The 26,396-nt window shown below is 43.9% G+C and overlaps 3 protein-coding genes across 5 annotated transcripts in view; 1 reads left to right on the top strand and 2 right to left on the bottom strand.

The window, feature by feature from the left end:
* The first annotated feature begins 4,171 nt into the window (after positions 1-4,171).
* On the top strand, positions 4,172-9,570 carry ccn6 (cellular communication network factor 6). 2 transcript variants are annotated; one of them, XM_040160916.2, is made up of 5 exons: positions 4,172-5,057; positions 6,972-7,248; positions 8,113-8,349; positions 8,851-9,044; positions 9,149-9,570. In XM_040160916.2, exons 1-5 carry the CDS (start codon positions 5,010-5,012, stop codon positions 9,428-9,430), a joined length of 1,038 nt encoding a protein of 345 aa, XP_040016850.1. In that variant the 5' UTR covers positions 4,172-5,009; the 3' UTR covers positions 9,431-9,570. The 2 variants fall into 2 exon arrangements, with proteins under 2 accessions (XP_040016850.1, XP_040016852.1); XM_040160918.2 differs by having other exon boundaries at positions 4,805-5,057; positions 8,872-9,044.
* tube1 (tubulin, epsilon 1) lies at positions 8,581-17,957 on the bottom strand. 2 transcript variants are annotated; one of them, XM_078094008.1, is made up of 13 exons: positions 17,768-17,957; positions 17,450-17,523; positions 16,373-16,425; positions 16,210-16,267; positions 15,893-16,008; positions 14,845-14,966; positions 14,292-14,479; positions 14,031-14,203; positions 12,493-12,633; positions 11,307-11,447; positions 10,548-10,722; positions 9,780-9,952; positions 8,581-9,476 (listed from the first exon to the last, which is right to left on the bottom strand). In XM_078094008.1, exons 1-12 carry the CDS (start codon positions 17,790-17,792, stop codon positions 9,794-9,796), a joined length of 1,425 nt encoding a protein of 474 aa, XP_077950134.1. In that variant the 5' UTR covers positions 17,793-17,957; the 3' UTR covers positions 8,581-9,476; positions 9,780-9,793. The 2 variants fall into 2 exon arrangements, with proteins under 2 accessions (XP_077950134.1, XP_040016849.2); XM_040160915.2 differs by having other exon boundaries at positions 8,581-9,952.
* A 1,860-nt stretch (positions 17,958-19,817) lies between these two features.
* Positions 19,818-26,396, bottom strand: part of lama4 (laminin, alpha 4) — a 28,361-nt gene continuing 21,782 nt past the window's right edge. The window contains exons 28-40 of the mRNA XM_040160315.2: positions 25,474-25,603; positions 25,072-25,209; positions 24,728-24,861; positions 24,341-24,505; positions 22,949-23,102; positions 22,672-22,865; positions 22,369-22,558; positions 22,098-22,253; positions 21,470-21,629; positions 20,901-21,028; positions 20,721-20,814; positions 20,437-20,556; positions 19,818-20,345 (exon numbers count right to left, since the gene is read on the bottom strand). Of these exons, the coding sequence (XP_040016249.2) occupies positions 20,200-20,345; positions 20,437-20,556; positions 20,721-20,814; positions 20,901-21,028; positions 21,470-21,629; positions 22,098-22,253; positions 22,369-22,558; positions 22,672-22,865; positions 22,949-23,102; positions 24,341-24,505; positions 24,728-24,861; positions 25,072-25,209; positions 25,474-25,603 (1,909 nt within the window). The 3' untranslated portion in view covers positions 19,818-20,199. The remainder of the gene's footprint in view (positions 20,346-20,436; positions 20,557-20,720; positions 20,815-20,900; positions 21,029-21,469; positions 21,630-22,097; positions 22,254-22,368; positions 22,559-22,671; positions 22,866-22,948; positions 23,103-24,340; positions 24,506-24,727; positions 24,862-25,071; positions 25,210-25,473; positions 25,604-26,396) is intronic.

The following is a 26,396-nucleotide window of genomic DNA, read 5'->3' as shown; positions in this document are numbered from 1 at the left end:
TGTGTAAACACATACACGTTGTGGATCAGCCCAGTGGTCCCCAAACCTTCCTACCTCACGGACCGGTTTGTGTCAGACAATATTTCGAAAGTGCTGCCATCATCATCATCATCATTATTATTTTAGATATTAATCATATTACTGTACATATTACGGATCCCTCCTCTGACGTTCTCCCTAAGGTTTCTTCCCTTTTTTCCCCTTTGGAGGGGTTTTTTCATTTTTGGGAGAGTTTTTCCTGTGCCGATGGTGGGTTTCGGGACAGAGGATGTTGTATGTGTACAGACTGTAAAGCCCTCTGAGGCAAATTTGTAATTTGCGATCTTGGGCTATACAAAATAAAATGACTTGAATTGAATTAAAGCTAACCCAGCAAGATTGGTTTTGAGGTAGAATTTTAACATTTCCCTAAAAGTTGCCTGAGGAGGAACACCATCCAAAGCCATTGCGTGAGTCTATGGAGGAGAAATAAATGAGCGTTGTCTCAGAGCAGCGCGTCGCAGCCTGTAGGGTTTCTTTTTGGCAAAATGTGAATTGGTGTGTGGTAACAGTTACTGTGTGGGTGTTTTGAATATGTCTGTTGCACACAACTTGATTTCCAAGGCGTAATATTCAGAAATGCTTGACCAGAACAATTAACAATGAATTTAAAAAAAAGAAAGCTGCCGCTAGGTAATTTAGTTGTGACAAGGGAAAAGAGTTCAATTGGCTTGAATTCAATTTCAATTCAATTCATTTTATTTTGTATAGCCCATAATCGCAAATTACAAATTTGCCTCAGAGGGCTTTACAGTCTGCACACATACAACATCCTCTGTCCCGAAACCCACCATCGGCACAGGAAAAACTCCCCAAAAAATGAAAAAACCCTTCCAAGAGGGAAAAAAGGGAAGAAACCTTAGGGAGAACGTCAGAGGAGGGATCCCACTCCCGGGATGGAAAGACTACAATGGATGCCATGTGTACAGAATGAACAATGTATAATACAATACAAGCAGCAGGGTAGGGAACATTTGTGAGTGGGCCACGTACAACCTTTTTGGAATATAGCGTTTGGGGACTAGCAACTGTTCCACCACAAGTTCTGCCAGTTTAGCCACCCTATATAGGAGGCCATTCTTTATTGCAAAATTAGGAAAAGTATCAACACTCACCCCTTCCAACGGTTCCCCCTCGACCACAGCCAGGTTCCTTCGGGCTTGTTCGAGGTTAGGGTCCTCCAACTGGGCGGTCCCAAACTGTCCGGGCCTGGTGGCAGTTTCCTCTTCCGCCAGTTGGAACTCCGAAAAAACCTCGCTTGACGACTCCTCATTCTGTCGCGGAGCCCCCCTCGCCAGGGCCTCCTCTGGGGCCAGGGCCTCCCCGTCTGTCTCCTCTCCAGCTGATGTGGGTGGGCTAGATGGGGCGGACAGGCATGTACTACCTTGACTTTCCGGTTCCTACAAGGTTTCTTGGTTGGACTGTTTCTCCGGTAGCCAGCTGTCCTGTAAGCCCCCAAACGCCAGAATATCGGGCAGTCCCGTCCAATCAGTACTGGCACTGGCAGATTTTCTACCAAACCCGCCACAACCTCAAAAGTGCCTCTAGTGGTCTGGACCTTTATGTGGGTTGTGGGATACTCACAGGAGTCCCCATGGACACAGGAGACTGGTATAGGGGGTTCCCTGGGACCAGTGGTCATTCCTGGCCGTAGAAGGGTGACCGCACTGCCGGAGTCCAATAGGGCTTCTGCGTCCAGGGTCGCTATTCTGACCGGCAGCTTTGGAGCCCTTGTGCCCTCATGGGCCCAGCACATGGTAAGATAGCTGTCTCCCTTCTGTGGTGAATCTGAGGAGCCCGCCGTAGGCATCAGTGCGTCCTCCCCCGGGCAATTCCACGCTAGGTGGCCCTCTTGGCCACAGGAAAAGCATTTCCGTCGGTCCGGATTCACCAGGGGTCGACGCTGGAGGGGCGGTCTGGGTTACCCCCCTTGGGGCCTCTGACTTAGGGGCAGTGTCTCCATATTACTCTTCCTCAGCTTCGGTCTATCTCTCCGGGGGTCAGATTGGCTGGGTCGTAAGGGCTCTTGCCTACTGCTCTGCATTATGACTTGGTGATTCTCCAACAGCGTCACCAGCTCATCTACGTTCTTTGGGCAGCTATGAGAGGCATGTCGTTTGGCATCTCCTGGTAGCTCTGATACACTGGTCCATGGCAACTCTGTCCAGAGCTGGAGGTCCCTCCCCTGAGGTTAACCAACTGCGCGTCAATCGCATAAGGTTTGCGATTTGCGGTCTCACTGGGGCAGTAGCATCATAAGTCCATGAGTGGAACTGTTGGGCTCTCGTCTGCAGGTTGTGGCCATAATGAGCTAAAATAGCCGCTTTCAAGGCCCCATATTTAATTACTTCAGTGGGGGAGAGGTCTCGGCAGGCCCTTTGAGCTTCGCCAATTAAAAAAGGGGCTAGGATACCTGCCCACTCCGCTTTAGGCCAACGTTCCCTCTGCAGTACTCTCAAAAACCTCTAGGTAGGCGTCAATGTCATCCTCACCAGTCTTCTTGGTGAGCACTTCTGGCTGGCCTCTCTGGCTTTACCAGATGCTGTCCCAGATCAGTTATTGCATCTTGTAGCGCTCGAAGGCTCTGGGCCTGGTGGGTTTGGGTAGTGACTCCGGTCTATTCCACGGCTGCTTGTCCTGTGAGACGTAGAGCAGAGAAGAGCGGTGAGTCCTGTCGTTACCTCGTCTCTGCTACTGGGTCTCTTCTGTTCTTCTCTCCAGTCGGTCTCCTTCCCTACATGTATCCTCCACCTCTAATTAAGTGATCGCTCGCAGGTGTGACCAATGCCACGTTCCCAGTGGCTGCAGCACGTGCACAGGATAATAGATCCCCTTTATCACCTCACCCAATCGGAGCTTGGAGATCCGCTTCCTGTCCTTGGTTCCTCCCCCTGGTTCACCACAATATGTATGTATATATATATATATATATCCATTGTGATGTCACGAGAGGCTGGGTCTTGGAAGGGAGATACGTTCACCGGAGATGGCTGTAACTACTATGGCTCCATCTGCTGGTGGAGTGAAGAACTCCGCCCCGAAACTCAGAGCATTCCCCTCACACCTAAAACCCATAAGGGTATGACGACCGGGAGGCCTTCATAAGGAAGACACACCGTTGAGGGAGGAGAGACGAGCTGCAGATTGGGCCCGCTGCAGAAGATTAGACCAAGACAGAAGGATTCCCGGGGGGCAGGAGAGACCGAGAGGACGGTGTTTTCTCCTTAAAGAAGTGGATTTCCGTTTCCCCTCCAAAGACAAGACATTAGTTACGTTTTACCGGCTAAGATCGACCGAAGCCTGAGTTACCCCCTCTTTTGACTGTTTTCTGTTTAATCTGAAGGACGTAAATTAAAACCTTTTTTACATTTTGAACCCGGTGTCCTCGCACTATTTGAACTACCCCGGGGAGAGCGGCGCCTCTCGTGACATCACATATGGTGGAGGATGCGGGTCTTGTTCAAGCAGATTTAGTGCATGTCAGAGGAGGACACTGAACTTTTTCACGCCACTTTTTTTTTTTAGATTGACCGTAGGCTCCTCACCGAACAAAATGGAAGAAATCTTGAAAACCCTTATTGCTGGCCAGCAAGCCCAGATGCAAACAAATTTGGCTCTCTTGGAAGACCAAAAGAAAGCAATCTTTCTGAAGGCGGAGGAATTACAACTGCAGAAACAGATTGCCGACCAGAATGTACGCCCAATGAATGCCAGTAACTATTTATCCAAGATGGGTGCCACGGATGACGTCGAGGCGTTCCTGCATGCCTTTGAAGCCCTGGCCACTAGGGAAGCCTGGCCCAGGGACCAGTGGGTTGGGCTGTTAGCCCCTTTTCTAACCGGGGAGGCACTGAATGCTGTTATATATATACACACACATACATACATAACATATATACATGCATTCATAACATATACACATGCATACATAACATATATACATATTGTAGCGACCCTGTTCGGCAGTGTATTCTGTCAGTTTCACGTCAGTCCCCTCACGCTGGCCAATCAGGGGGAGTTGCGGTTCATGCTAGACAGGGGCTGGCCAGTGATTGGGGGAGACGGTGGGAGGCGGGTGTTCCCGTTGTTTTGGGGGGCTAGTCAAGTTTGCTAGCGAGAGTTCTCGGTTGTTGTTATCGCCGACTGCAAGTTCGAGAGAGTGTACCGATAGCGTGGGGTGTATGTATTTCTGCTGCTGGAGAACTAAATAAAGGATTGCTACCAGAACGTCCATTCGCCTGCGTGTGCTGAGTGTCGCACTACACCCCGACGCGTTGCTATATTCTCATAAATATCAGTATGCCCTGGGCTGGTGTTGGTAGTGTAATAGCATCTATTAGCTGTAATAAAAACCTAGAAATAAGCAGTTTTTATTCTGGTGCGTCCATGTGATCTCCCAAACGGGCGTTGGCTGAGCGCAGCTCTTAGAGGGACCTCTTTACTCAGTGTAAATAATAACGGAATGTGAACTCAAATACACGTCTGTGTGCATTAAGTGGGACCACATTAAACAAACAACACATAGGCCTACTGAATGCACTTACACATCCGAACTCGACCTCTTTTTTTCTGAATTAAAGAACAAACCAGACTGTGTGTTCTTCCCCGAGTGGCGCCCTGTCCCACCCATCTCCACAGATTTAACCGTTAGTGAGCACCCAGGTGAATGAGCGTGAGGTTCGGCGGGCTCAGAATAAACCTAAGTGGGCCGGACTTGAAGGTAGCGAAGCGGCCTGGCAGTTATGGAGACAAATATTTCCCCTCTGGATCAGCAAGGCGGAGGAAAAGGTGAGGAGACAGAGGGCTGCTTTGTCCCCTTCTCCGACAGGTCACAGCTCCCGATCACTACCCACCAAAATCCACCTATTCCTCTCTCCCACCAACAGTCCTTCACCCCTTAATCCCACCTTCCAGCTGCCCTTGTCCCCCTGGGCCCTCCTGGAACTCACATAGACCTTCTTACTTAGGAGATGCTATCGCTTCTCTGCCGTTCCCTCCTGCTCATCCTCGCTCAACAGGTAAGAAAGGCATTCTTTTTCTTTTTTTTTTTTTTTTAGACAGACTGGGGATTTTGTGATGGGACAACAGACAGGAGCAAGAAAAGCAGATGCTTTGGTTTTTCTCAGTAGGTGGGCACCATCTGAATTTACCTTTTATAGTGAACTCTTGGAATATATTGATTTGAATAGCCTATATTTTCTAAATTGAACAAATTGGGCCCAAAGTAGATCATGCATTCAGAGAGCAAAGTCGGAGTTCTTTGGAATTAAAGCTCCTGTGAAGCCGTTTTCACACCATGAAATGAGCTCATTCAGTAAACCTGACAGACAGGCTTCAGATTTTTGGCATAGCAGTCAGTGACCCTTGAGCAGCAGTTAGCAGAATTGGAGCACCAGTGGTACCGCAAAGATTGCATCATAGCAAATACCAAGAAAACTTTTATAGGGCTGAAGGCTGGACAACGCATAAGGTCTTGGGCTATCAACAATCCAAGCTATCTGTAGAATTTAAACTTAATATGCATTCAGGCTGACGGTTTAAAACATGGCTGTGGGACCATGACGGGTAAGATGTGCAAAACACAAGCAAAAAAAGTGGGGTTTTTTTTTAGGTAGAAGTAAAAAGGTAGAAATTGAGATTCTACCAGATTGGGCAAAGTGTGTAGGATTTGGCGTCATGTAGTGGCGTGTTTGCAGACGGCAACTAACTGAAGCTTCTCTGGTGTGACATGGAGGGACTGAAGCAAAACTCGACCGAGCCCCTTTTAGAGGCGGTGTATGGCATGCATGTTCTGGGCTACAGTAGAAACTCGGTGGGCAGCTCTGTGAAAAGAATCCGCTCCGTATGTAGGTATAAAACGGCTCACTCTAAGCCAGGGGTTCCAAAATTGTTTCTGTGAGGGCCCCCTTTGAGGATATAAGCCCCCCCCCCCAACCACAACCTCACCCTCACCCTCGCTAGACCCAAAAAAGGGGAAAAAAACGGGTTGTTCCTTCTTTGTTTTGAATTAATGGCATTATACAATATAAACTGAATAGAAGAAAATGCGCTTTTCTTAATCAAATAATCATATCAATTAATTTTACACTTAACATTATAAAATTTTGTTGGTACGTTTATTTCAAATATTGAAATGAACAGTGCAAAAACGTCAACAGAACGTTTTTCAAACAAATGTTTCTGTGTGGCACAGTGTCTTTTCTCTCTCCCTATCTCCCTCCATCTCCCCCTCACTCTGCCTTTTTGCTGCACTTACTGCTCGTAACCTGAGCTGCTGTGGGGGCGTGATTCCAACACAACGTATGTCAAGTACTGATGTCGGCTTGGCTCGTTCTTCTTTTTTTGGGCCACCGTGGGCCTCCTACAGGCGAGGCACAACATCTCCACCCTAACCCCTTTAAAATGGCTCAGTTAATCTGTTTTAGTTCAAACAAAATTAAATAGGCAGGAAAATAAATAAATAGGAATTGGGTATTCTAGTGAGTATTTGGGGCAGCCGGACGGTGCATGAGGCAATGAGTCTAGGTAAACTAGTGTGTGTTCCTGCTAATAAAAAGCACATCCCATGCAAAAGAGCAGCTCTTTGATGTATTTCGGGTGCAATGGGATTATTAACAGTAATAGTTGTCAGCGAGCTGCTGATACATACTGAACTACTTTTCTACAAGACTAACAAGTAGTGTGGCCAATGGGAGCAGTAAAAGTAAGAGCATGGCGCCTGGCGCCATGATGAATGCAAAAGGTGTTTTTGATCACTCAACACCTTGCTACGCCTGCAAGTCTAAATTCTAAAAGATGGCATTGAAGTGCATTACTGAAAACTGTAGGAACAGGGGTTGTGTCATGAATAAACATAACAAGAACAGCTCCAGTAAAAATAAAAGTTGTGCACAACAGTTAATGCACCTCTGCCCTCCCCCCTTCTCACCCAGTGCTTCAGCTGGGCTCAGAATAATGGGCAGCTGGCTCCACGAGACAGGGGCGCTGCGGCCGAGAGGCGGCAGTTCTGCCAGTGGCCCTGCAAGTGTCGGCAGCGCCCCCACTGCGCCCCGGGGGTGAGCTCAGTCCTGGACGGATGCGGCTGCTGCAAGAGCTGCGCGAGGCAGATCGGAGACCCGTGCAACGAGAGGGATGTCTGCGACCCGCACAAGAGCATGTACTGCGACTTCTCAGCCGACAAGCCGAGATACGAGGTCGGAGTGTGTGCATGTGAGTGGCTCTCGGCTTTTCTGAATTGGTCACGTGGGATAGGTTAAATTTGTCCAAATTCTTTGTACAATAACATGTAAATGGTTTTAGACCTCTAGTACACAAGTTTTTGATGATTTCAGCCTAAGATCTCAGTGAATCAGTGAGCAGCTCCCATAGACTCCAATGTTGAAGTGAGCACCTTTACAGCAGGAGTAAACATGGTTACACCCAGTCACCACAGTTAATATCCCTGTTCCTGACAACTGTAGTGAGTCTTTATACAACAACCATATCCATCTTTTTAACATTTCAAGATATATAAAACGGGTGGTGGGTGTGGACGCTTACAGTAGGTCTGTTTTTTGTTATAAAGTATAGTTAACGTGAACTACCCTGGTTCCCTCCCAAACTAGCTTGCTTGGTACCTGGCCCTGCTGCGCTAATAATACGAGACTACTGGTTCCAAAAAACTAAGATAGTGAGGGTCAAAATGCCAAACCTGGGTCTACAAACCAACGAGTGACGTCACCGTGACTACGCCCTCTTTGGGTATGGCCAAATTGTTTTTAATAAACAATTTCGCAAGCATCTGATGGAACAGATAGACTTTGTAATCAAAGTGCCTACGTTTTACTCGCAATTCATGAATGTACCTCCTATCAATGTATACACATTGCAAAACCATCAATTTTATTTAACCTGTATTGTAAAGAAATAAGGGTTGATAAACATTGTAGTCTGATGATGGCATGGATCCTCACAGTGACACACTGAATAAAATGTTGTGTGAGGAATGTATATCACTTAAGTCAGATAAACACAGAGATCGTGCCTGCATGAGTAAGTCCTGGAGCTGTAACACGTTGGCCCTGATTCTTTCAGACTTGATGGCAGTGGGCTGTGATCTAAATGGTGCCCACTATGAGAATGGAGAGGGCTTCCAGCCCAGCCCCCTCTACAAGTGCACATGTATTGCTGGAGCAATCGGCTGCACCCCCGCTTTCATCCAGAAGCCTGTTAGTCTCTTGAGCCCCGCCCCGCTGATGGGCAACTTGCCAGCCGGCCTTCGCAGCAGCCTGAGCCCAAAAAAACACCGGCAGGACACAACCTACATGTCAGGTGTGTGTTCATGAAGGGTCTGGCCTGGAACGCTTATTGCTGTCTGCTGTTTGGGGGAGAGGGGGCATTTCATTACTGTGGCGGGCTAAGGAGTGAGAGATAGATGTTTCCAGTTATAGGAGCTTTTTTCATTAAAAGTGACTTACATTCCACTTGTACAAATGCACTACTGTAGTTGCTTTGCATGAAAGCCTTGATGTACACACACACACACACACAAAATGATATGTCTTTTTGAAACAGAAATTTATTTTCTCATTGTGGAGATATAGAGCACATTGTTAGGATGATCACTGACACACATACACATACTGAATGTGCTTTTCTGGATGATTCTTCTAACTCATGAAGGTAGAGCAAAAGGAATTTTTGATTTGAGAAGAGGAAAATGAGGATTAGGTATTTGGGGCCTCTGCAGTGCTCGGCAGCATGGTGGCACACAGACTAGTTCTCTGCGTGGGCTGCTGTTGACACAGTGCCCTTTAACTGTAATACTGAAAGCTTACAGGGATCCTCCTTTAGCCTGGAAGAAGAACTGTCTGATCCAGAGCACCCCCTGGAGCCCATGCACCAAAACCTGCGGCCTGGGCATCTCTGTGCGCGTCAACAACGACAACGGCAAGTGCGAGATGAGGAAGGACAGACGTCTGTGTCTGCTGCGGCCGTGTGAGAAGAGCGTGATGAGGAGTGTTAAGGTGGCTACTTTGTCAAATTCTATATTAAAGCATTGATATATACAAATATATATATATAATATCCAATACATACACAAACATGACAGTTTCCATCCCCCTCTCAGGTGCAAAAGGGAAAGACTTGCCGACCTAAATTCCAAGCAAAGAAAGCGGAGAAGCTGACACTCTCAGGCTGCACCAGCACCAAAAAGTTCAAGCCAATGTACTGCGGCGTGTGTACGGACAAGCGCTGCTGTGTCCCCAATAAGTCGAGCATGATCAAGGTTAACTTCACGTGCAAGGCGGGCTCCAACACCGAGTGGAAGATGCAGTGGATCACGTCCTGCGTGTGCCAGAGGAAGTGCAACGATCCAGGCGACATGTTTTCTGACCTGCGACTTCTGTAGCGGATCTGATCAGGACACGGGAGGGGGTGATCCCTGCTGCTGCAGACTAAGGACAGAAACATGTGCACACTCTGGTCATTAGGTTCTCCTCAGCAGCGTCGATGTGCCTCAAAAAGTAAAAAAGAAAAAAAAAAAAAAAAGTAGCTGGGATCAATGAATAAATGGAGATATCTAGTGATGATGAAAGCTTTTGTGAACATTTTCTTCAGAACATTTAGGTGCAATATCAACAAGGAAATATGGCCATTGCGTGTAGCTGTAACAGCAGATGTTGTTATGATCAGGTCATAAATCATGTCAAAAAATGTAATCTAATCTGCCACAAAAGGAGTCGGACAAAGAGGTTTACAACAGAGCGGCCTTTCATCTGGCGATGCGCAGTCTGGGTGCGTCAGGCACGAGTCTCCCCTTCGTTGCATCCAGAAGGTAGTACTCTTCAATCAGCGAGCTGAGCGAGCCCACGGCCTCTGAGAACATGCTCTGCTCCATCCCTTCTACATGCAGGTAGTGGTGGAGGTGAGCCTTGATAAGACACAGAGGGTGTGCAGGTTATGGTATTATAAATAATAAATATATTGTGGTGGAAATTTGTGGATAAAGCCCTTGTGAGAAATCAAAAGTATCTTAAATGTGTTTGTGATGAAGTATTTATTACTAACTAGAAAATAGGAAATCATAAAGAATACAGAGATCATCAACACCGCCAGCCGTAAGTAGCCTCCAGACAGAAGTCAAACGACTCCATTCAACTGAAAAGGGACAGATTGTCCCTCAGAGGAGCAGGGAGATCTGACCAACAAGCTTCTTGGTTTAAGAGACGCTTTAATAGAGAGGTTTGTGTTGGCCAATAAAAGACCCCTTCACAAGGAATTTGACCAGGAACCAGGCGCTGTAGGAAGGTACCCTTTGACTCCCTTCCAAAATAAATGTCAACCACCAGAAAGCTTGTCAGGCTGCGTCAGCAGGTTGAACCAATTGTCCAAAGAAAACAAAAGATATTCTCTTGATAACTAATGAAGAAAAACACAAGTGATCCACACATTTAACCCCAAAATATGATACAAGCCTTGGTTGACTCGTATATTAGTCTAAGAAAAAGCATACAGTAACTCCGCACCTTCTTTCTGTAGAGCTTGGTGAAGCGTTCCCTCAGCTCCATGAACGTGGACATCACACAGGTGTTGTTGGCCAGGGCTAGCAGGGAGTGGGAGTGACCAACAGGAGGCACCGAACACAGGCCCGTCTTCCAGCCTTCCTGGTTCCACGAGACAAAGGGCAGCGAGGGCTTCATCCTAGAGCAGCGAAGAGAATGATGCGTCAAACACAACAAGAGCACCTAAGGACATTCTATAATTCAGGGATGGGACATTATCCAGAGGTTTTAGTGACACTTAAAACTAGGTTGGTCTAATAAAGATGAAGAATGATATAGCCAGAGGAAGGGGTTAATGGTCTCACAATAAACCCAGAGTTTCAGCGATTATGGTCTTAAAGAGAAGTATTCATTTGACAAGAAAAACAAAACAGTCGATAATTAGGTTAATTAAATGTCAGAACACCGTGACGTCTGGACACACTTTTGACTGGTACTGTGAGTGTGCTGTGTTCGCTTAAAGCCCTTGGTGAGGTATATTAGTGTGCTTCTCGTACAAACCACCCGACCCCCACCCACCTTAAACCATGGTTATGCTCAAATTCTCTTAGTAACCTGCCACATGAAAAACAAGCTTGCAGGGGGAGAGCTGAGGAGAGGGCGGGCTGCTGAATGGACCAGTCATGAATCACCGCTGTTGGTGCTGAATGGGGGCACTATTTAGGGCCCGTCGGAGCAGGAGGAGACCGTTGAAGGGTGGGGGGATTGGAGAACGGCTCTGACCTCTCGATGTTCCTGCGGAGGTCAGACACATGCACGTTGCCCCTGACCATGAGGGCGCAGGCCAGGTAGAGGCCGCGCTTGGGGTCAGCACGGATCAGTTGGTGGTCTTTACTGAAGGAGTCGCTGAACATCTGGTCCAGTCTAGAGACAGAAAATGAATTGACAAAACAAAATATTTACAGATATTACACTTTCATAAAATATCATGACAGGCCAGTGCTTCTCATTAGGCGACACCCCCAAAGGCAAACACAGGGAGAACAGAAACACTGGTCTCTCTTTACTGGTTACAGTGGGTGAAAGGCAGAGGGCTTTCAGGAACACCCGGGTTAAACACGGGGGTCAGGCAAGGGGGCAATATTTAAATATTTGTACCTTTATCTTTATTTGTCCAAACTACTTCTGCGGAGTTTGCGAGATATTTTTAAGCAACACCATGCTCTGTATTCATACACACATTCCCCCTCTGGTAGTTTGCCCAGCACCACCTCCGCTCTTTTAGTCAAGTGAGAAACTTGTGAGATTAGGTGTTCACGGCTCACACAAGGCCACTTTCATAGGGAGTTATGTGGGAGTTCTAAACTTGGGAGTTGCCACCATCTCACTCTATACAGAGGGAAAAGCACAAGAATACTGGTCCACCCATTATATTCATCATCTTTGGGTCTTAAAAATGGGTGTGCACATTTAAATGATTAAAAAGTTCATCGAACATCTGTTTGATAAGCTGTTATATTTGCATTGATATAATTTGGCACCAGCAAGTTATCGCTGCAAACTGAAAATAACGTCTGACTGGTTTAGTTCTTCTTTAAAAAAACAACATTAGACTAAAAAAAGTTTTGGTCTATTCTGTGTCTCAGTGGCATTGGCAACATCTTTCTCTCATATGGGAGAGATTTCACACTTCATACTTGATGACAACCCCAAAATTGAGTTCAGCACTCTGTTTTTAAGATATGGGGGAGTCGTTTATGTTTATTGGTATTTTTGGACTGTCGGACCGAAGGAATAACAACATAAACGTATTTCCCTCTAAGTCCTAGCACGACATTACCAACACGGTTTCATTATGTCTCGAATAGCATTCTACACAGTACTGATCGGAGGAGGGAAGGGGCTTCTTTTCTTATTAATCAATACAGCAAACGTGTAGAACGAGCTAACAAACAGCCAGAGAGCAGACCTTCTGGTGGGGACGCTGACGTCGGCCAGCGTGTAGAGAGGAGTGAGGCTGGGAACCAGGTAGTGCAGACGAGGGAAGGGGACCAGGTTCATGGCGATCTCGTTCAGGTCCATGTTGAGAGAGCCGTCGAAACGGGCCGAGCTGAAACAAAAAGGAAACTTGAGGCAACGCATAAGCAATATTTAAAAAGACCTAATAACTAGTAATGTACGGTATTACTTTGAACAAAAAAAACTTCAGGTGCATGCCAGATTAAAGGGAAAAAGAAATGAAACACACAAGGAAACAGAACAAAGACCGATGCTTCCATACAGGTCACAAACGGTCCAGAGAATGGATTAATGTGCTCAAAAAATGTGAATCACGTGTTGAGGTTTTCACACACTTTTGGGGGCTATTGCACAAAAACAGAAATCCAGAGTAACTGAAAAAGCGCAGCTTGACTCATCGCGGCTTAATCAGTTGCACGTTTTGCGAGCCAGGATGAGAAGGAGGAGCTAAGTCAATCCAGGTGTACATAGCTGTCCACGGGTTTCTTAAATAGCCCACGGTATCTGATTAGCAACTAATTATCAAAATTTCTGAAGAGATGAAGCATATAATATGCAAAAAAAAAAGGAAAAAAGGCAGCTGTATCTGTATATTTATGTGCTAATTCTTATCTTTCTACAATTGATGTTCATACAGAACAAACAAGACTGAAGCTGGTCAGTGCCTTAACAGTTTGCAAATGGTATGTAGAAATTACTTACAAGATGCCTGCTCACATATTTTATTTAAACTGAGATCAGCAGTTAAGAAGAAGGCTCATTTGTCTGGCACTGGGGGTAGGGGGGGTTCAGAAAAGGGCATGCCATGTTGCAGGAAAAAACACAGGTGAATGAGACTTTATATATCGCCCTCATCACGTTTACAATTGTTCACTCCTCACAGCGCACGGCAGTTTCTGAATATTGTCTTGACATGAAAACGGTAAAAAAGGTTGGGGACCACTGATCTAAACAACTGCAATAGTAGGTGTTTAAAATCAAACTTGTGACAGCAACACTGACAAATAATGTATGTTAATAAAAATAAATCAAAACACATTCAGAAGAATGGAATATCTGTTAAACGCGTTTTTCGGATCAGAGCAGCAGCTGATTTAACACATGAGACTCTAGGATCAATCGTAGCCTGGCTGTTAGCCTGCTCGAGGGCAAGCTATCTACAAAGAATAAATAGCCATGGTTACTTGGCTGGGTTTAATTCAACCTGCTTCCGTGCAAGTCAAAGCTAAATTCACCCAGGAAAACTTGAATATCCCAGCTTAATCCCTTATCCTGGTTTTGTGAAATAGCCCTCTGATCTGAGCCGAATGTTTACTGTATTACTTTAAAACAGAAGCATTATGCTTTCTGTTTGAGTCTTTAGGTTGGGTTCTTCTGGAAAAAAAAAAAAAAAAGAAAGTTGCTATGTGACGTTAGAAGAATAAACACAGCCCCCTTTCCCTATGCAGACAGGGCTCGTCTCTGTTGGAGCAAACGGAAACACTATACCTGGTAATATTGAGCAATAAGTTAGCCACAATATTATTCATGGCATCGAAGGGCTTCTCGGCCCCGCTGAGCCCGCCCTGTCCAGAGATGAGCGTGCTGTCTCTCCTGATCACTGACCCTGGCCTCCCTGCATGAGACATCTGTTTGATCTTGTTCACAATGTCCACCAACGACTGGAGGGGGAGAACAGACGCTCGTACATTTGCCGTCCAAACACACTGCAGAAACTCTTGCGGAAAGAGAAGGCGAATGAAAACAAACTTGGTTTTCCACCGGCAGGACACAGTCGGCGTGCTCGGTGAGCTCCCTCATGGCTAGAACGCTGTTGTAGGGCGATGTGACAACGTCGTCCTCCGCTGACGGATAGATGGAGGAGACGATGCGACACACCTCAGGAAACTCCTCCTCAAGCAGGCTCAGGACCTTGGTCCCCAGGCCGGAGCCAGTACCTTAAATTCACAATAGGTACATTCACTTCCTTTTTTTCCAAAAACCTGGTTTCTTTCATTAGCGTGGAACATTGTGGAAGCCTGGGTTTTCCAAGCTCAAATGTTCCCCTGAAGACAGTCCATTTCTTGAGTATGTATACAAACACCGTGGTATTTGCAAAAAAGGTGATGTGATGGTCTGAAATTTTTTGACATAAAGAAAATACTAGAATTTAAAAATCTGGAACTGGAATCTTTAACATTCAAAGATCACGCATTACTAAATAAAGGCTTGTTGGGATTACAGGGATATGGGTTAAAGCAAAAGGAGAGGGTCTCCACTGATCCAGATGTGTCAGCAGCAGTGCTCCCTGTCCCTGTCTTACCTCCCCCCATGGAGTGAATAATAAAGAAGCACTGCAGACAGTCGCAGTGTTCCGCTGCCTTCCTCAGCTTGTCCACGATTTGCTCCCTGTAGGCTGAGCCATATGTCATGTGTCCGACTGCCCTGGAGAAACCAAAGAAGAATAAACTTTTAATAAAGTCGTAAACAACGTTTTGGTTTTATGAAGCAAGAAAGGGCAAATTTCTGTTAAAACCAAATATCGTGTTTTAATGAACTGGGTTCCAGAACGGCAGATCACATTCGGGTTGACACTGAAAAATAGTTTTCGGTTTGGCAGACTTCACAAGCAGTGGAAACCATAGTTGATAATAATACATGTGGTATTAGAACGTCAAAGTGGAGACTAAAAACATTTTTAAAAATAATATAATTAACAGGATTTTCCAAAGACTTGCAGAGATTTAAGTGGTTTCATTATGAAGGTTTAATTTAAAATAGCAACAAAAAAACAACGGATTACCAACGAATTATTGTATTGTTGGAAATTGTTTTCCATGCATGTGAATTGGAACAGAATGGAGGCTGGACCAGGTCTTCTTTGAAGGGGGAAGCAGATAGGCTTTAATAATCATGGCTCTAACATAACTCAGCCACCACACGTCACTCTGTAATCATTTTAATATGCGGCAAAATCCACTTTTGTAGTTTGAACCGATAAACAAGCCGTTTGAGGTTTTCAATCTTTAAACAATTTCTGTCAGGCTAAAAACCCACAAAGTGAGTATTTACCCTGTCAAGAAGCATGGCTGACCTTTCCTCCACTTTATGCTATGTAGGCTTGAAAAAGAGGGAAAAACTACACCCACTTGGACTACTAAACCCATCTGGATTCTTTTCAAGCTTTAAATTCCAATTCATAATCAGTACTTTAGGAAAATAACTGGCAATCCAGTTACATTGACTCAAGCCCTGAAATGGACAGCATTACCCCTCTCTGTGGTTAAATAATTCTGAAACAAGGTAAAATGATGGCTGGCAACAGTTGGCGCCAGCCACGTGAGATGCCCCGCTGCTCGTCTGTCTCGCACCAGTTGTTGCCTGAACCTGACACGTCCGTGAGGAGCTGAGTGCTGTCGAACATCTCTCTCAATGGGCCCTGCAGGATCTCGTTGACCACTCCCTCTTCCATGTCCACCAGCACCGCCTGTGGATTCAAATATGCGAGTGTGAGGCCAGCACAGATTGTGTAGCCATTACACGCTACACAATCTATAATCATTCTAAACTTAAGCCTAAAGCCCTGAAACAAAGAATGCAGCCCTGACCTTGATCCTCGACTCTAAAATAAGCCGTTATCCCTGTGAAGGCCTATGGAAGTTATTTCTTGTAATGTGCAAAAACTCACTCTGGCCTTCAGATGCTGGATCCTACCACCCACAGCACATGCTCCTCCATCGCTTTCTCTGGAAAAAGGAAACCTAATATAAAAGTGTAACATTTGGACCGCTGCACGGAGGCTAATGTCCCAAGTCATGTAGCCCTTGGTTGGTGAAAGCAGGTGTGATTACCTCGAGTCCACGTTTCGAAAAAAGCTACCGAGGGCCTCGTCATACAATCCTTTCTGAAAATGGGGGGGGGGGGGGGGGGTGTAAGATGTTAGGTCAAAAAGTCTGTTAGATGAATTTAGGGAACAACAGGTTAGTTTGTTTTTCACTTCACTTATTACTTATCTTTTGTCCGTATAAAAAACATACCGAGTATACGTGTTGATGCATGGTCTGGTATTGGTGACTGGTGTGTGCTAGGAGTTCAAAAGGGTGGTTTGTTGGAATGAAAGCTTCTAGCGCAATGTTTATATTAAAATACAAAAGGTGCACAGTAATACGTACATTAATACTTGCAAACTTAGACAAAAGTGCTTTCAATAGTCACAAATCTAGAAAAAAAACAATTTATCGATTGATGAATCAATTGTTGATATAATGTTATACAACTTCAGAAAACTGGCATCACTGGCAATTTCTCAGCAGCCAAGGAGAAATCTTCAAACGGCATTTTTTCACAGTTCAAAAGACAAATGTATTACATTTTTCTTTTACACAAATGTACTAATCTCCTAATAAGTACTTCTATTCTATGTATTCAACATTTGTCTTTGATAACAGACAATTCATCAGTCATAAAAATCGCTGGATTGAATAATTTATTGTCAATCATTATTGACAATAAAGTAAGTTAGTAACTGACTAAGATCCACACAATACATATCCATTCACCGCAACAGATATTTCAGATCCCTTATTCTAAAATCCCAATGACCACGTTAAAATTTCGAATGATGAATAATCAAGTTAAATAATGTTAATTGGTAATTACAAACTTCGTAGTCTTAATCCATACAATAAAAAATAAAATTAATATTGTGATGCATCACGACGGGTGACAGTATTTTTTATGATACACGAGAAAAGCACAGGTTTTGGCAACTGCGTGAATTTATTACTGCTCTATTATATTAAAGAATCCTTCATCATTGTTTAATGACATGTCAACATTTCTGTTCTGGATATATTTGTTATATATGGTTACTTAACTTAGCTTGTATGACGAGTGCCCTTACCGTATTGTACGAGTGTTTTACTTACCTTATTGACATGGGCGTGTTCTCGTAAAGCGAGGTCCCAAAACCTGCAGCCAACTTGGTTGCCACACTGGCCAACTGAAGAACATGAATTTAAACCGCAGTTAAGTTACCACATGTAAGGGGAAATGTTTCCGTCCGGTAAACCAACTCAGCAAGCTAAGAACGTGTTGCGAAGTTATGAGCGTTCAGCTAATATCGGGGCTACAGTGACGTTGGCTACGAGACAGCGACGGCTAAGCTAACCGTTAGCTCGCCCCTGGATGCCCAGGTCAGTTAACGTTACGTCCGTCCGGTGTGCTGCAGTCAGGTTTTAACTCACCTTGTACAACAACTGACTGCGTCATGGCAGTGGCAACACACGGCCCCCTCGTAACGACGGGTTAAGGCACACTTCAAACATGTGTCAATAACATTAGGTGAGGACATTTGAACGCGTCTTGTCTCGCGCCTCCACTGTGTATGGTCGAGGACTGATGACGTCTTACCGGGTAGGCTGCAGTTTACAGTTCATATGCATTAATCATATCTCTCATCTCTTTAGCTCATGCATTTTTACACAATGAATATGTATTATTACAAATGAATTGAGACCATCTCCTCCACAGGATTCTAAGTATGCATCTAAGTTATACAACATTAGGAGCAGGCTCTTTTGAAACCAGCACACAATGTAAAGTAGAATTGTAACAATGCTAAACCTTACTTGGGGAAATTCATATGTTGCTACAGTCATAGGATGACTCACATTGAAGAATGGATACCTATTTCTGAATAGTTAATTAACCAGCAATATGACATTGGTGCGCTGTGAAATTGTGTTATATAGTGTAATATAGTGCTCAATACATAATGGAATGAGGACAATTTTACATGTAAACTTTGAATGAAAAAGTCAGAATGTAGGGGAGAAATCCATTCCACCGATCTTTCAAAGAACTCCCCCTGAGAAACAATACCAAAAACTGTTGTTATATTGAAGATAGGGTTTTAATATCTGAATTTTAGGACAAGGCAAGTGTATTTGTACAGCACATTTCAACAACAACTGTGGATGGTGGTTCTATCTGATGGTGGTTGCCCCTGCAGTGGTCCTGCCGTGCGCCTGGCTAACTACTCACAATTACTTGAATCATTTATGTCATAGGAATTGCATGTATTATACATTCTGTACACATGGCATCCATTGTAGTCTGTCCATCCCGGGAGTGGGATCCCTCCTCTGACGTTCTCCCTAAGGTTATTTTCCCTCTTGGAAGTGTTTTTCTTAAGTTTTTGGGGAGTTTTTCCTGTGCGTATGTGTACAGACTGTAAAGCCCTCTGAGGCAAATTTTTAATTTGCGATTTTGGACTATACAAAATAAAATGAATTGAATTGAATTGAATTGAATTGAACAACAAGGCAATTCAAAATGCTTCACATAAAACCATTCAAACATAAGGTGAAAAAATAATAATTTAAAACCAATTTAGAATAGAATAAACGCTAATGAAATAAACAGTAAAAAGCATCCACTTCATCCTTTGTACACCTACAAGGTGCGCACACCTATTATATTGATTTAGTTGCGATACCGTGTACTGCCACAAGATGACAGTCAGGTGTAACTAATAACTCATACATGTCCAATTCACTTGTAAAGACGAGTCTTTTGAAAACAAATCTAGAGTCCAAACAACTTTTTCTTTTATGAATAGAGAGTATTTCTGCTTAAGAGAGATTTAAAATTGGGCAACCTTGTTTTATGCCTTTGTTGATTGGAAATCAAACCAAAGCACCGCCTAACATAATTGAGTTATTTGCATTTGTAAACCCATTGAACAACGTTCCTAAAATTCTCTCCAAAACTACAAAGTTCTGATGCCTGGAAATTGGAGTGACCTCTCCTTGAAGTAGATTTTAAGAATACAAACAGAGCTATTCCGTGGTTGGCTTGGTCTAAGGTTGTCATTGCAAATATTGTTTTACAAATAAGACTATAGAAGTTTCCTTAGTATTTTTGAAAAATGGCCCTTTTAAGTTTTACCCTGCAAAGCCTTTTCTCAAGAAATTTCAGTGTAATTTCTATTTACATTATAACTTGCACACAGCTCACCAGTGAGCTGGTTCCCATATTTTCTGGCATTGTCAGTGGATAAACTAAAAGAAAAGTAATTGAAAGAAGCTTAAAAATGTATGATTATTTGGATTCTTAACCTCTGACGGAAAAGTTGGTAAAGGGCATGTATTATAAATCTATTGATTATTCATCTAGTAGTAGTATTTTTAACAAATAGTCTGAACTGTACATAAAACAAGATTCAAACAAACATAAAGGAGGTGAAAACGTCCCCCGTTTTGGGTGTAATGTTTCCAATGATAACGCCTTATATGGATGTAAAGTATATTTTTATTCAGCAGAAATCAAACGGTACAACATTTTGAGCATGAGATTGTACAAAAAGTGTCATTGTGAGTAAAGAAGGGACAGTGGAAAAAAACATCTTTTATATGATGTAAAAAGTCTAAATATAATATTTTTCCTGGTTATTTTTTTAAATTTAGGATAACTTCAACGTATTCTTGGCATGAGACATTGTCATTTAAAAAAACTAAATAAAATGTAAAAAAGTAAATGAAAAGATTACAGTGGAAGAGAAACTGGGACAAATAGTGGTGCTACTTCTCGTAATGGTTATGCTTGACAGAAAGCGCCTTTGCTAACGTATTTGGTCAGTGCTGTATTGGGGATGGCGATGGCGTGGAAGGGAGTTTCATGCTGCAGGACAGGTCCCGACGCTGACCGCCCCACTGGCCAGAACAGCTTTGCTGAAGCTCACTCTGCTGTTGTTGATGGTCAGGTTCCTCATGCAGCCGACGTAGGGGCTCCTGGTGGTGATGCTCTCTGGGAGGAAAAGATCTGACAGGGGGACAAGTGCGTCGCATGATTAGAGGACGTGAGTACGGATGGAAATGAGAGGAAGGAATTAGAAATGTGTTGCTGAGTTCACCTGGAGCTCCGCCAATGAACAATGGCTTCCTGGTATCCGTGGAGCCGGAGTCCAGAGGGCCCACCACGTGGTTGACCTCAGAGTCCACATCCAGCTGGACGACGTTGGCGTCACGGATCACTGAGAACAAGCAAGGATGAATGAGTCAGTTTAGCAAAAATAAATCCAAACAAACTTATCATCAACTATCATAAAAATATGCTGTGCAAAGAGAATAAAACCTTTTTCATCAACTTCTTTTCTGATTAAAGTTACCAACAGTATACAGTTCGGTAAATCCTCACCAGTAATTCTGTGCCACTTGCCGGTACACAGCCCATGTCTCGCTGACACCTTTGTGAAGAACTCATGGGACCCCTCGTTCACAAGAACCACTACCTAAAAGACCACAGCCCACATTACATACATACCTTGGAAGGGGCCTTTTTGATCAGCACAATTTATTTTGTGGGCCAAGAACTTACCGCCCCTTGATGAAGGTACACGGTGAAGTAGCCCTCGGAGGTGCGCACATTCAGCAGCACCCCCGATGCCATGCGGGGACGCACCTCCATCCTCAGCTCAAACTTTAATCCCAGGTTAAATGTTTCATCTGAGTGGGAGCAAGACAAAGTGAGTTCTGGGGTACCTTACGTGCTCTGGGCCTTACCGCTTTACCACATTATTCAGGCAAGTTTCTCTGTGATGTGAGCATGTGTGAAATTACACGTTCCCAAGTTCCTCAGGGACATCACCACGCCTCCCTTCCTCCCTTTGCTCTCCCCTCTTGGCAGAGACACAATTTCACCAGAGTTGGACCGAGGGTATCATGTTCCCCTAAACTTAACCAAACTCTCTGTGCACTCAGGGATGCTGAGAGAGTAGCATTTTTTTTTTTGCAAGAGAGAATCTAATGACCCGTCTATTATAACAGATGTTCAATTTTGCAAACAAAATATAGAAAAAAGAAAATTGCACAGCATCCACAATTTTGAAGTACCACGTTCATACAAAACATTGAATTCTCCCATCAACAAACTACAATAAAATGTACCCAGCACGACATATCCTCCATCTTTTGAGAAGTATGTTCCCGCCTCAGAGAGTCCCTCGAAGCACGGGGTCACCCCAAAAGTCTCCGACACGGAGGACAGCCACTGTCCGTCGAGCTGAATGTTCTTCAGGCAGCCGGTGAAGCTGTACGCAGAGTTTCTCTGAAGGGACAAGGCATATCAGAAGGTTAGATAATCATTGGGTTTTTTCTTCAAATACTCAAGTAGATGGATATTAAATTCACGGTTGAATAAATATCCAATGGTTTGGAAGGGCAATAATAAATTAAATTCCTCTTACAAAGAAAAAGTTGTATTCTCAATAAAACAGATCATTGTTCAGTTCAACATACACAATCAGCATCATGTGGGATTATTATTTTTTTCATTATTTGCCATTATTTTTAAAGAAAGGTCAAAATGTTGAGAAAATATACCTCTGCAATCCCGACTTTATTCTCTACATTGTTCTACAAGAAAATCTTCTTTCCCTTATGCATGTAAAGATTTTTCCAAAGTTCCACCAAAACATATATTGTACTGCTCATAAATTGATTCGTAGGAGGTTCGTGCCCGATACATCATTTGGGTGTTCAAAACGACCCATTCTGTGTATATTTAAATCCATACCTGGATATTTTTTTGGGCCCTATCTGGAGGAACTCCCCCGACATAAAAGGGGCTGGTGACATTCCAGGAGATGTTGTCTTCCTGAACTCTGTCTTGCAGCAATGTGAGCCCATCAATTATTAACCGCCCAATACTCCCATCACGGATGAAAACAACCTGCAGCAGAAGAAGGGAAAGAAAGTCAACGTGGAAATTATTGATAGATAACTGAGTGCGCATCCACCCATGCATCCGATAGATACTGACTGATGGAATAAGCTCATGAACCTACATTATGCCAAGCACCGTCGTTGTATTTCTCCTCGCTCCTGATTTTGACTCTTTGGTCCGCTACGTTGAAGGTGTACACAAGCTTCCCGTGGGCCAGGAAGAGAGCCATGAAGTTCTCCTCCTGGACATCCGATACATAAAAGATGAGGCCAAACGACGAGTGGGTCTTCAGGGACAGGGAGAAGTGGGACCTGATAGGTGGAAGGTGCATCGAGTTATACGTGCAGAGAAAAAACAAAACCCTTGGCTTTGGAAACGCACTTGACCTTGAGGTTACTTGTAAAGAGTTCTTTGTTCGCCGTACCTCTTGGAGAAGGAGTCTGGGAGGTCTTTGTAGTGCTGCCTGCTGTTGGCGAGACCGCCGTAGTGGAAGGCTTGGCGGGTTGCTCTGGGACTTGAGGAGAGGTAACATGGCTCGACGTTCAAGTCATATGGTTCCTGGTCGTCACTCTTCAGTTCCATCAGGCCCAGAGGTAAGCTGGACATCTCCTTGCTAACCTATGTCGGTATTTGTTGAAAGTCAAGATGATGCGAATTGTTGCAACTAAACTAAGACCCCAAATAATCACTCTTTGTTTTACCTTGTGTGATGGGCCCTGTTTGGCTCTAGAAGTTTGTTCCCTGTGCCTTGACAACAGAGCAGCAGGGGGGCGCTGGACTGGACAGTCCTGCAGGGACGTCTGAACCTTCTCTGTGTATCGCTGGAAGTCCTCTGGCTCAATGTCCCGGTCCTGTCTGAAGACATGCATGTAAGAGAGCTATCCAACACACCACCAAGTCCCCATAACGACAAACACCATTTCCTCAACTATTCAGCATACTTTTTCAAAAGGCTCTACCTCAAACCCAAAGGTTTGTACCTAGCACTATCTGTGAATCGTTCCGTCATGAACCTTCTTTGAAGGTTGTATCCAGAATCTTTCCACCTTCTATGGGTGCTAAAAAGTACCCAGGTTAGAACTCCTTCACTCCTTCACATTCCACGGGTCTCATCTTCACCCAAACTAGTGGTTCTACTGAGAACTCTTTTCATATTCTCTTTTTCCTGAGGAAGCTTCAATCCTTCCATGTGTGCAGCAAGATGTTGGAGATGTTCTATTAGTCTGTTGTGGCCAGTGCTTTGTACTTCGCCGTGGTCTGCTGGGGGAGCAGCATTGGAGCCGGTGACACCAACAGACTTAACAAACTTGTTAAGAAGGCCGGCTCCATCATTGGCTGCAAACAGGACAGCTTGGAAAAGGTGGTGGAGGGGAGGTCACTGAAGAAACTGTTATCCATATTGGATAATCCTGACCACCCCCTCCACCACCTGCTACAGGGACAGCGGAGCACGTTCTCCAACAGACTCCTTCAGCTCCGCTGTCACAAGGACCGATAGAGGAGATCATTCCTACCCAGTGCAATAACGCTCTACAATAAATCATCCCTGGCTAAATAATTACAATAATAACCCTGTACTGCTGTGATGTTTCTGCTCTTCCTCTTCTCCTTTTACAAATTATTATTATTGTCTCTTTTGGAAGGTTATTCTTTTGTTTCAGTTTTAGTTTATTTAACTTAATTTAATTTAATATTTCTATCTTATTATATTGTATATAATGTGTATCTTTTTATTCTATTTTCTTCCCTGTACATGCTGCTGTGATACCAAAATTTCCCTCTTGAGGGATCAATAAAGTATCTATCTATCTATATTCCAAACATTTGATCTCGCCCACCCAGGGCTTTACTTGAGGTTGCTAAAGGGTCTGGACAAATGTGATATACTCCACCCACAACAATCATGGCTGAAAATCTCTGTTATGGGGTTGTGTGGACGGAGAGGACCATTTAACAACAATGCTGTAAACAATCCTTAAAGGAGGTCTTTATTTCAAAAAGGTGTCTATATAACGCATAACGCTAACCTGCAGGATCAATCAGTTGCATTCCCTGTTACTTTAGGCTGTAGGGACTGTTCAGCGGGGATCTACCTGTTGATGTAGGCGTAGCTGATGCAGCCTGTGAAATTCTTGAAGTTGCTGCTTGGCGACCCTCCATAATAGAAGGTCTTCACTTCAGAACCTGAGGAGGATCTTGAGGCAGATGACGGACGTTTCTTCTCCTGCTTGTCTCTGTCGTCCACCATTAGTGAATACCTAAGGTTAACAGTTAAACCAATCAGTCAGTTAGTTGTGACACGTTATATTTATATAGTATAGGCCAAATAAACCAAATCAAACTAACAAATTTATGCATTTTTATATAACAAATAAAATGTGATATATAATTTCCAACATGGAAGCTCTAAGAAGAGTTTAATACTTCATGCGTCTAAATGTATGTCAAACCAGAGACTAAAACTGCGGTTATTTACTTACTTCTGATTGTTCACCGAGGCCACTAAGAAGTGTATCCTTCCATCATTGTATTGTTTCTTGTGGGATTTTACTCGAGTGCCTCTGGAGTTCAGCACCACGGCTCCATTCTCCAGAGAGATACTGAACTCATCAGACTGAAGTTGGGGAAAATAAGGTAATAGCTATCACAAAACTATGGAAAAAAAATCTTGGTCTTTTTATGACTAAATTATGTTTTTTTTCTTGGTAGTACCACAAATCCTCTGAGATTGCACAAAAATTGTATCCCCTGAATCAATCAAAATTTTGCCTTAAACAGCTTTCACATCCCCCCCTCCCATGTGTATTAAAACAAACATGTATACCCCTTCGTTCAGATAGAAGAGGAGTCCGATAGGCTGTAGCGTTCTGAAGTTGAGTCCTCCCTCAAAGTTGTCGAAGGGGGAAATCTTTGCTGTGGAGCCCAGGTAGCTCTCTCCGGTGAAATAAGCTGTCCGGGACATCTGCCACGACAAAAAAACATCTCACTTTCATCTTCCATTTCCTTTCCCTCAGAGTTCAGTTTACAGTTCAGAAATGCCACAAAGGCAACAACATTTGAATTGTGTGAACGCTGTTTTAACAAGAACTGCTGAATATTTAAGACTGAAAGTTTGTTAGACTTGTTGTTAGACTACTCTCATCATTCTTATTTTAAATTGGTCCAAGGGGGATGTTTGCAGTCCATTATCGCTGAAAGTATGTAAAGTGGTGGAGGGAGCACTTACAAAGGACTCCTCTGGGCAGCCGCTGCTGATACCAATGGTTCCAGGCTCCTCCAGCAGATTGAAGTCTTTCTTCTGGAACTGGAAACCTTTCACACAGCCTTTCAGGCCTACCACAGCAGACAGCTCAGGCCTGTGGTGATAGACATATTGTCAGTCTTATTGGGAATTTCTAAGCTGCACTAGTAACGTTGTATGTATATAAAATGCATCTTTCTTATGCTGGCATATTGAGTTACTTATCTGGCCCCATTGGTGAAGTTACTACAACAAAACTCTTGACAAACATAAAATGTTACACGTTGAAACTTAGGAAAATGTGACATTGTAGTTTTTAATACTAGAGTTACAGACGTTTTGCCCCTAGAATGCCGAAGAAGTCAACAAAAGACAAAAAAACATACTATGACAGGACTATAAGCTCATCATAGCTGCATATTTACAGATCGAGGAAATAAACTGCAAGTTCACCTGGAGTTGTGTTGCTGGCAACCTGCTGAATGTCAACTCTCCTTTGGTTTCCACAAACTGCTCTTTAACTTTTAGTAGTAGTAAATGCACTTTACCCATTTGTTTCGGTCATCTGTTTTTAAGCTACAAGTTTTGCATTTGGGCTGCCGCCTTCTTTTTTGGGGGGGTAACCACAAAGGACAATATTTGGAGAATAGGGTTGTACTGTAACGAGCCAGATCCGTCGGGGCATGGTACCATTAGCAGCTAATGCTTGCTTGCTCGATAAACTGGGTCCACCCATAATCTGGGTTAAGAGCCGTAGATAATTTACAGAGCAGACTGCTCCGTGTCTGCTGGATATGTATGCAAAAACTGATTTTTCTTTTTAACACATTTACTCAATTAATTAACACCAACTGATCCATCCATGGTATTTGGAAAATAAAATATGATGCTCTCTGGAACTTGGGGCT

Source organism: Gasterosteus aculeatus, chromosome 18, assembly GCF_964276395.1.
Source record: "Gasterosteus aculeatus chromosome 18, fGasAcu3.hap1.1, whole genome shotgun sequence".
In the NCBI taxonomy this organism is placed as follows: domain Eukaryota; kingdom Metazoa; phylum Chordata; class Actinopteri; order Perciformes; family Gasterosteidae; genus Gasterosteus; species Gasterosteus aculeatus.
The sequence above is the reverse complement of the archived record's forward strand: the minus strand, read 5'-3'. Positions and strand labels throughout refer to the sequence as shown.

What these genes read in the sequence shown, in the direction of transcription:
- tube1 (XM_040160915.2), bottom strand. Translation starts at nt 17,792, where the DNA reads ATGACGCAGTCAGTTGTTGTACAAG. An exon ending in GCAGTCAGTTGTTGTACAAG is followed by an intron (nt 17,524 to 17,767) that starts GTGAGTTAAAAC and finishes CATGTTCTTCAG; the next exon opens with TTGGCCAGTGTGGCAACCAA. An exon ending in TTATTGCTCAATATTACCAG is followed by an intron (nt 12,634 to 14,030) that starts GTATAGTGTTTC and finishes TTTTTGTTTCAG; the next exon opens with CTCGGCCCGTTTCGACGGCT.
- ccn6 (XM_040160916.2), top strand. Translation starts at nt 5,010, where the DNA reads ATGCTATCGCTTCTCTGCCGTTCCCTCCTGCTCATCCTCGCTCAACAG. An exon ending in TGCTCATCCTCGCTCAACAG is followed by an intron (nt 5,058 to 6,971) that starts GTAAGAAAGGCA and finishes CTTCTCACCCAG; the next exon opens with TGCTTCAGCTGGGCTCAGAA. An exon ending in GGACACAACCTACATGTCAG is followed by an intron (nt 8,350 to 8,850) that starts GTGTGTGTTCAT and finishes TAATACTGAAAG; the next exon opens with CTTACAGGGATCCTCCTTTA.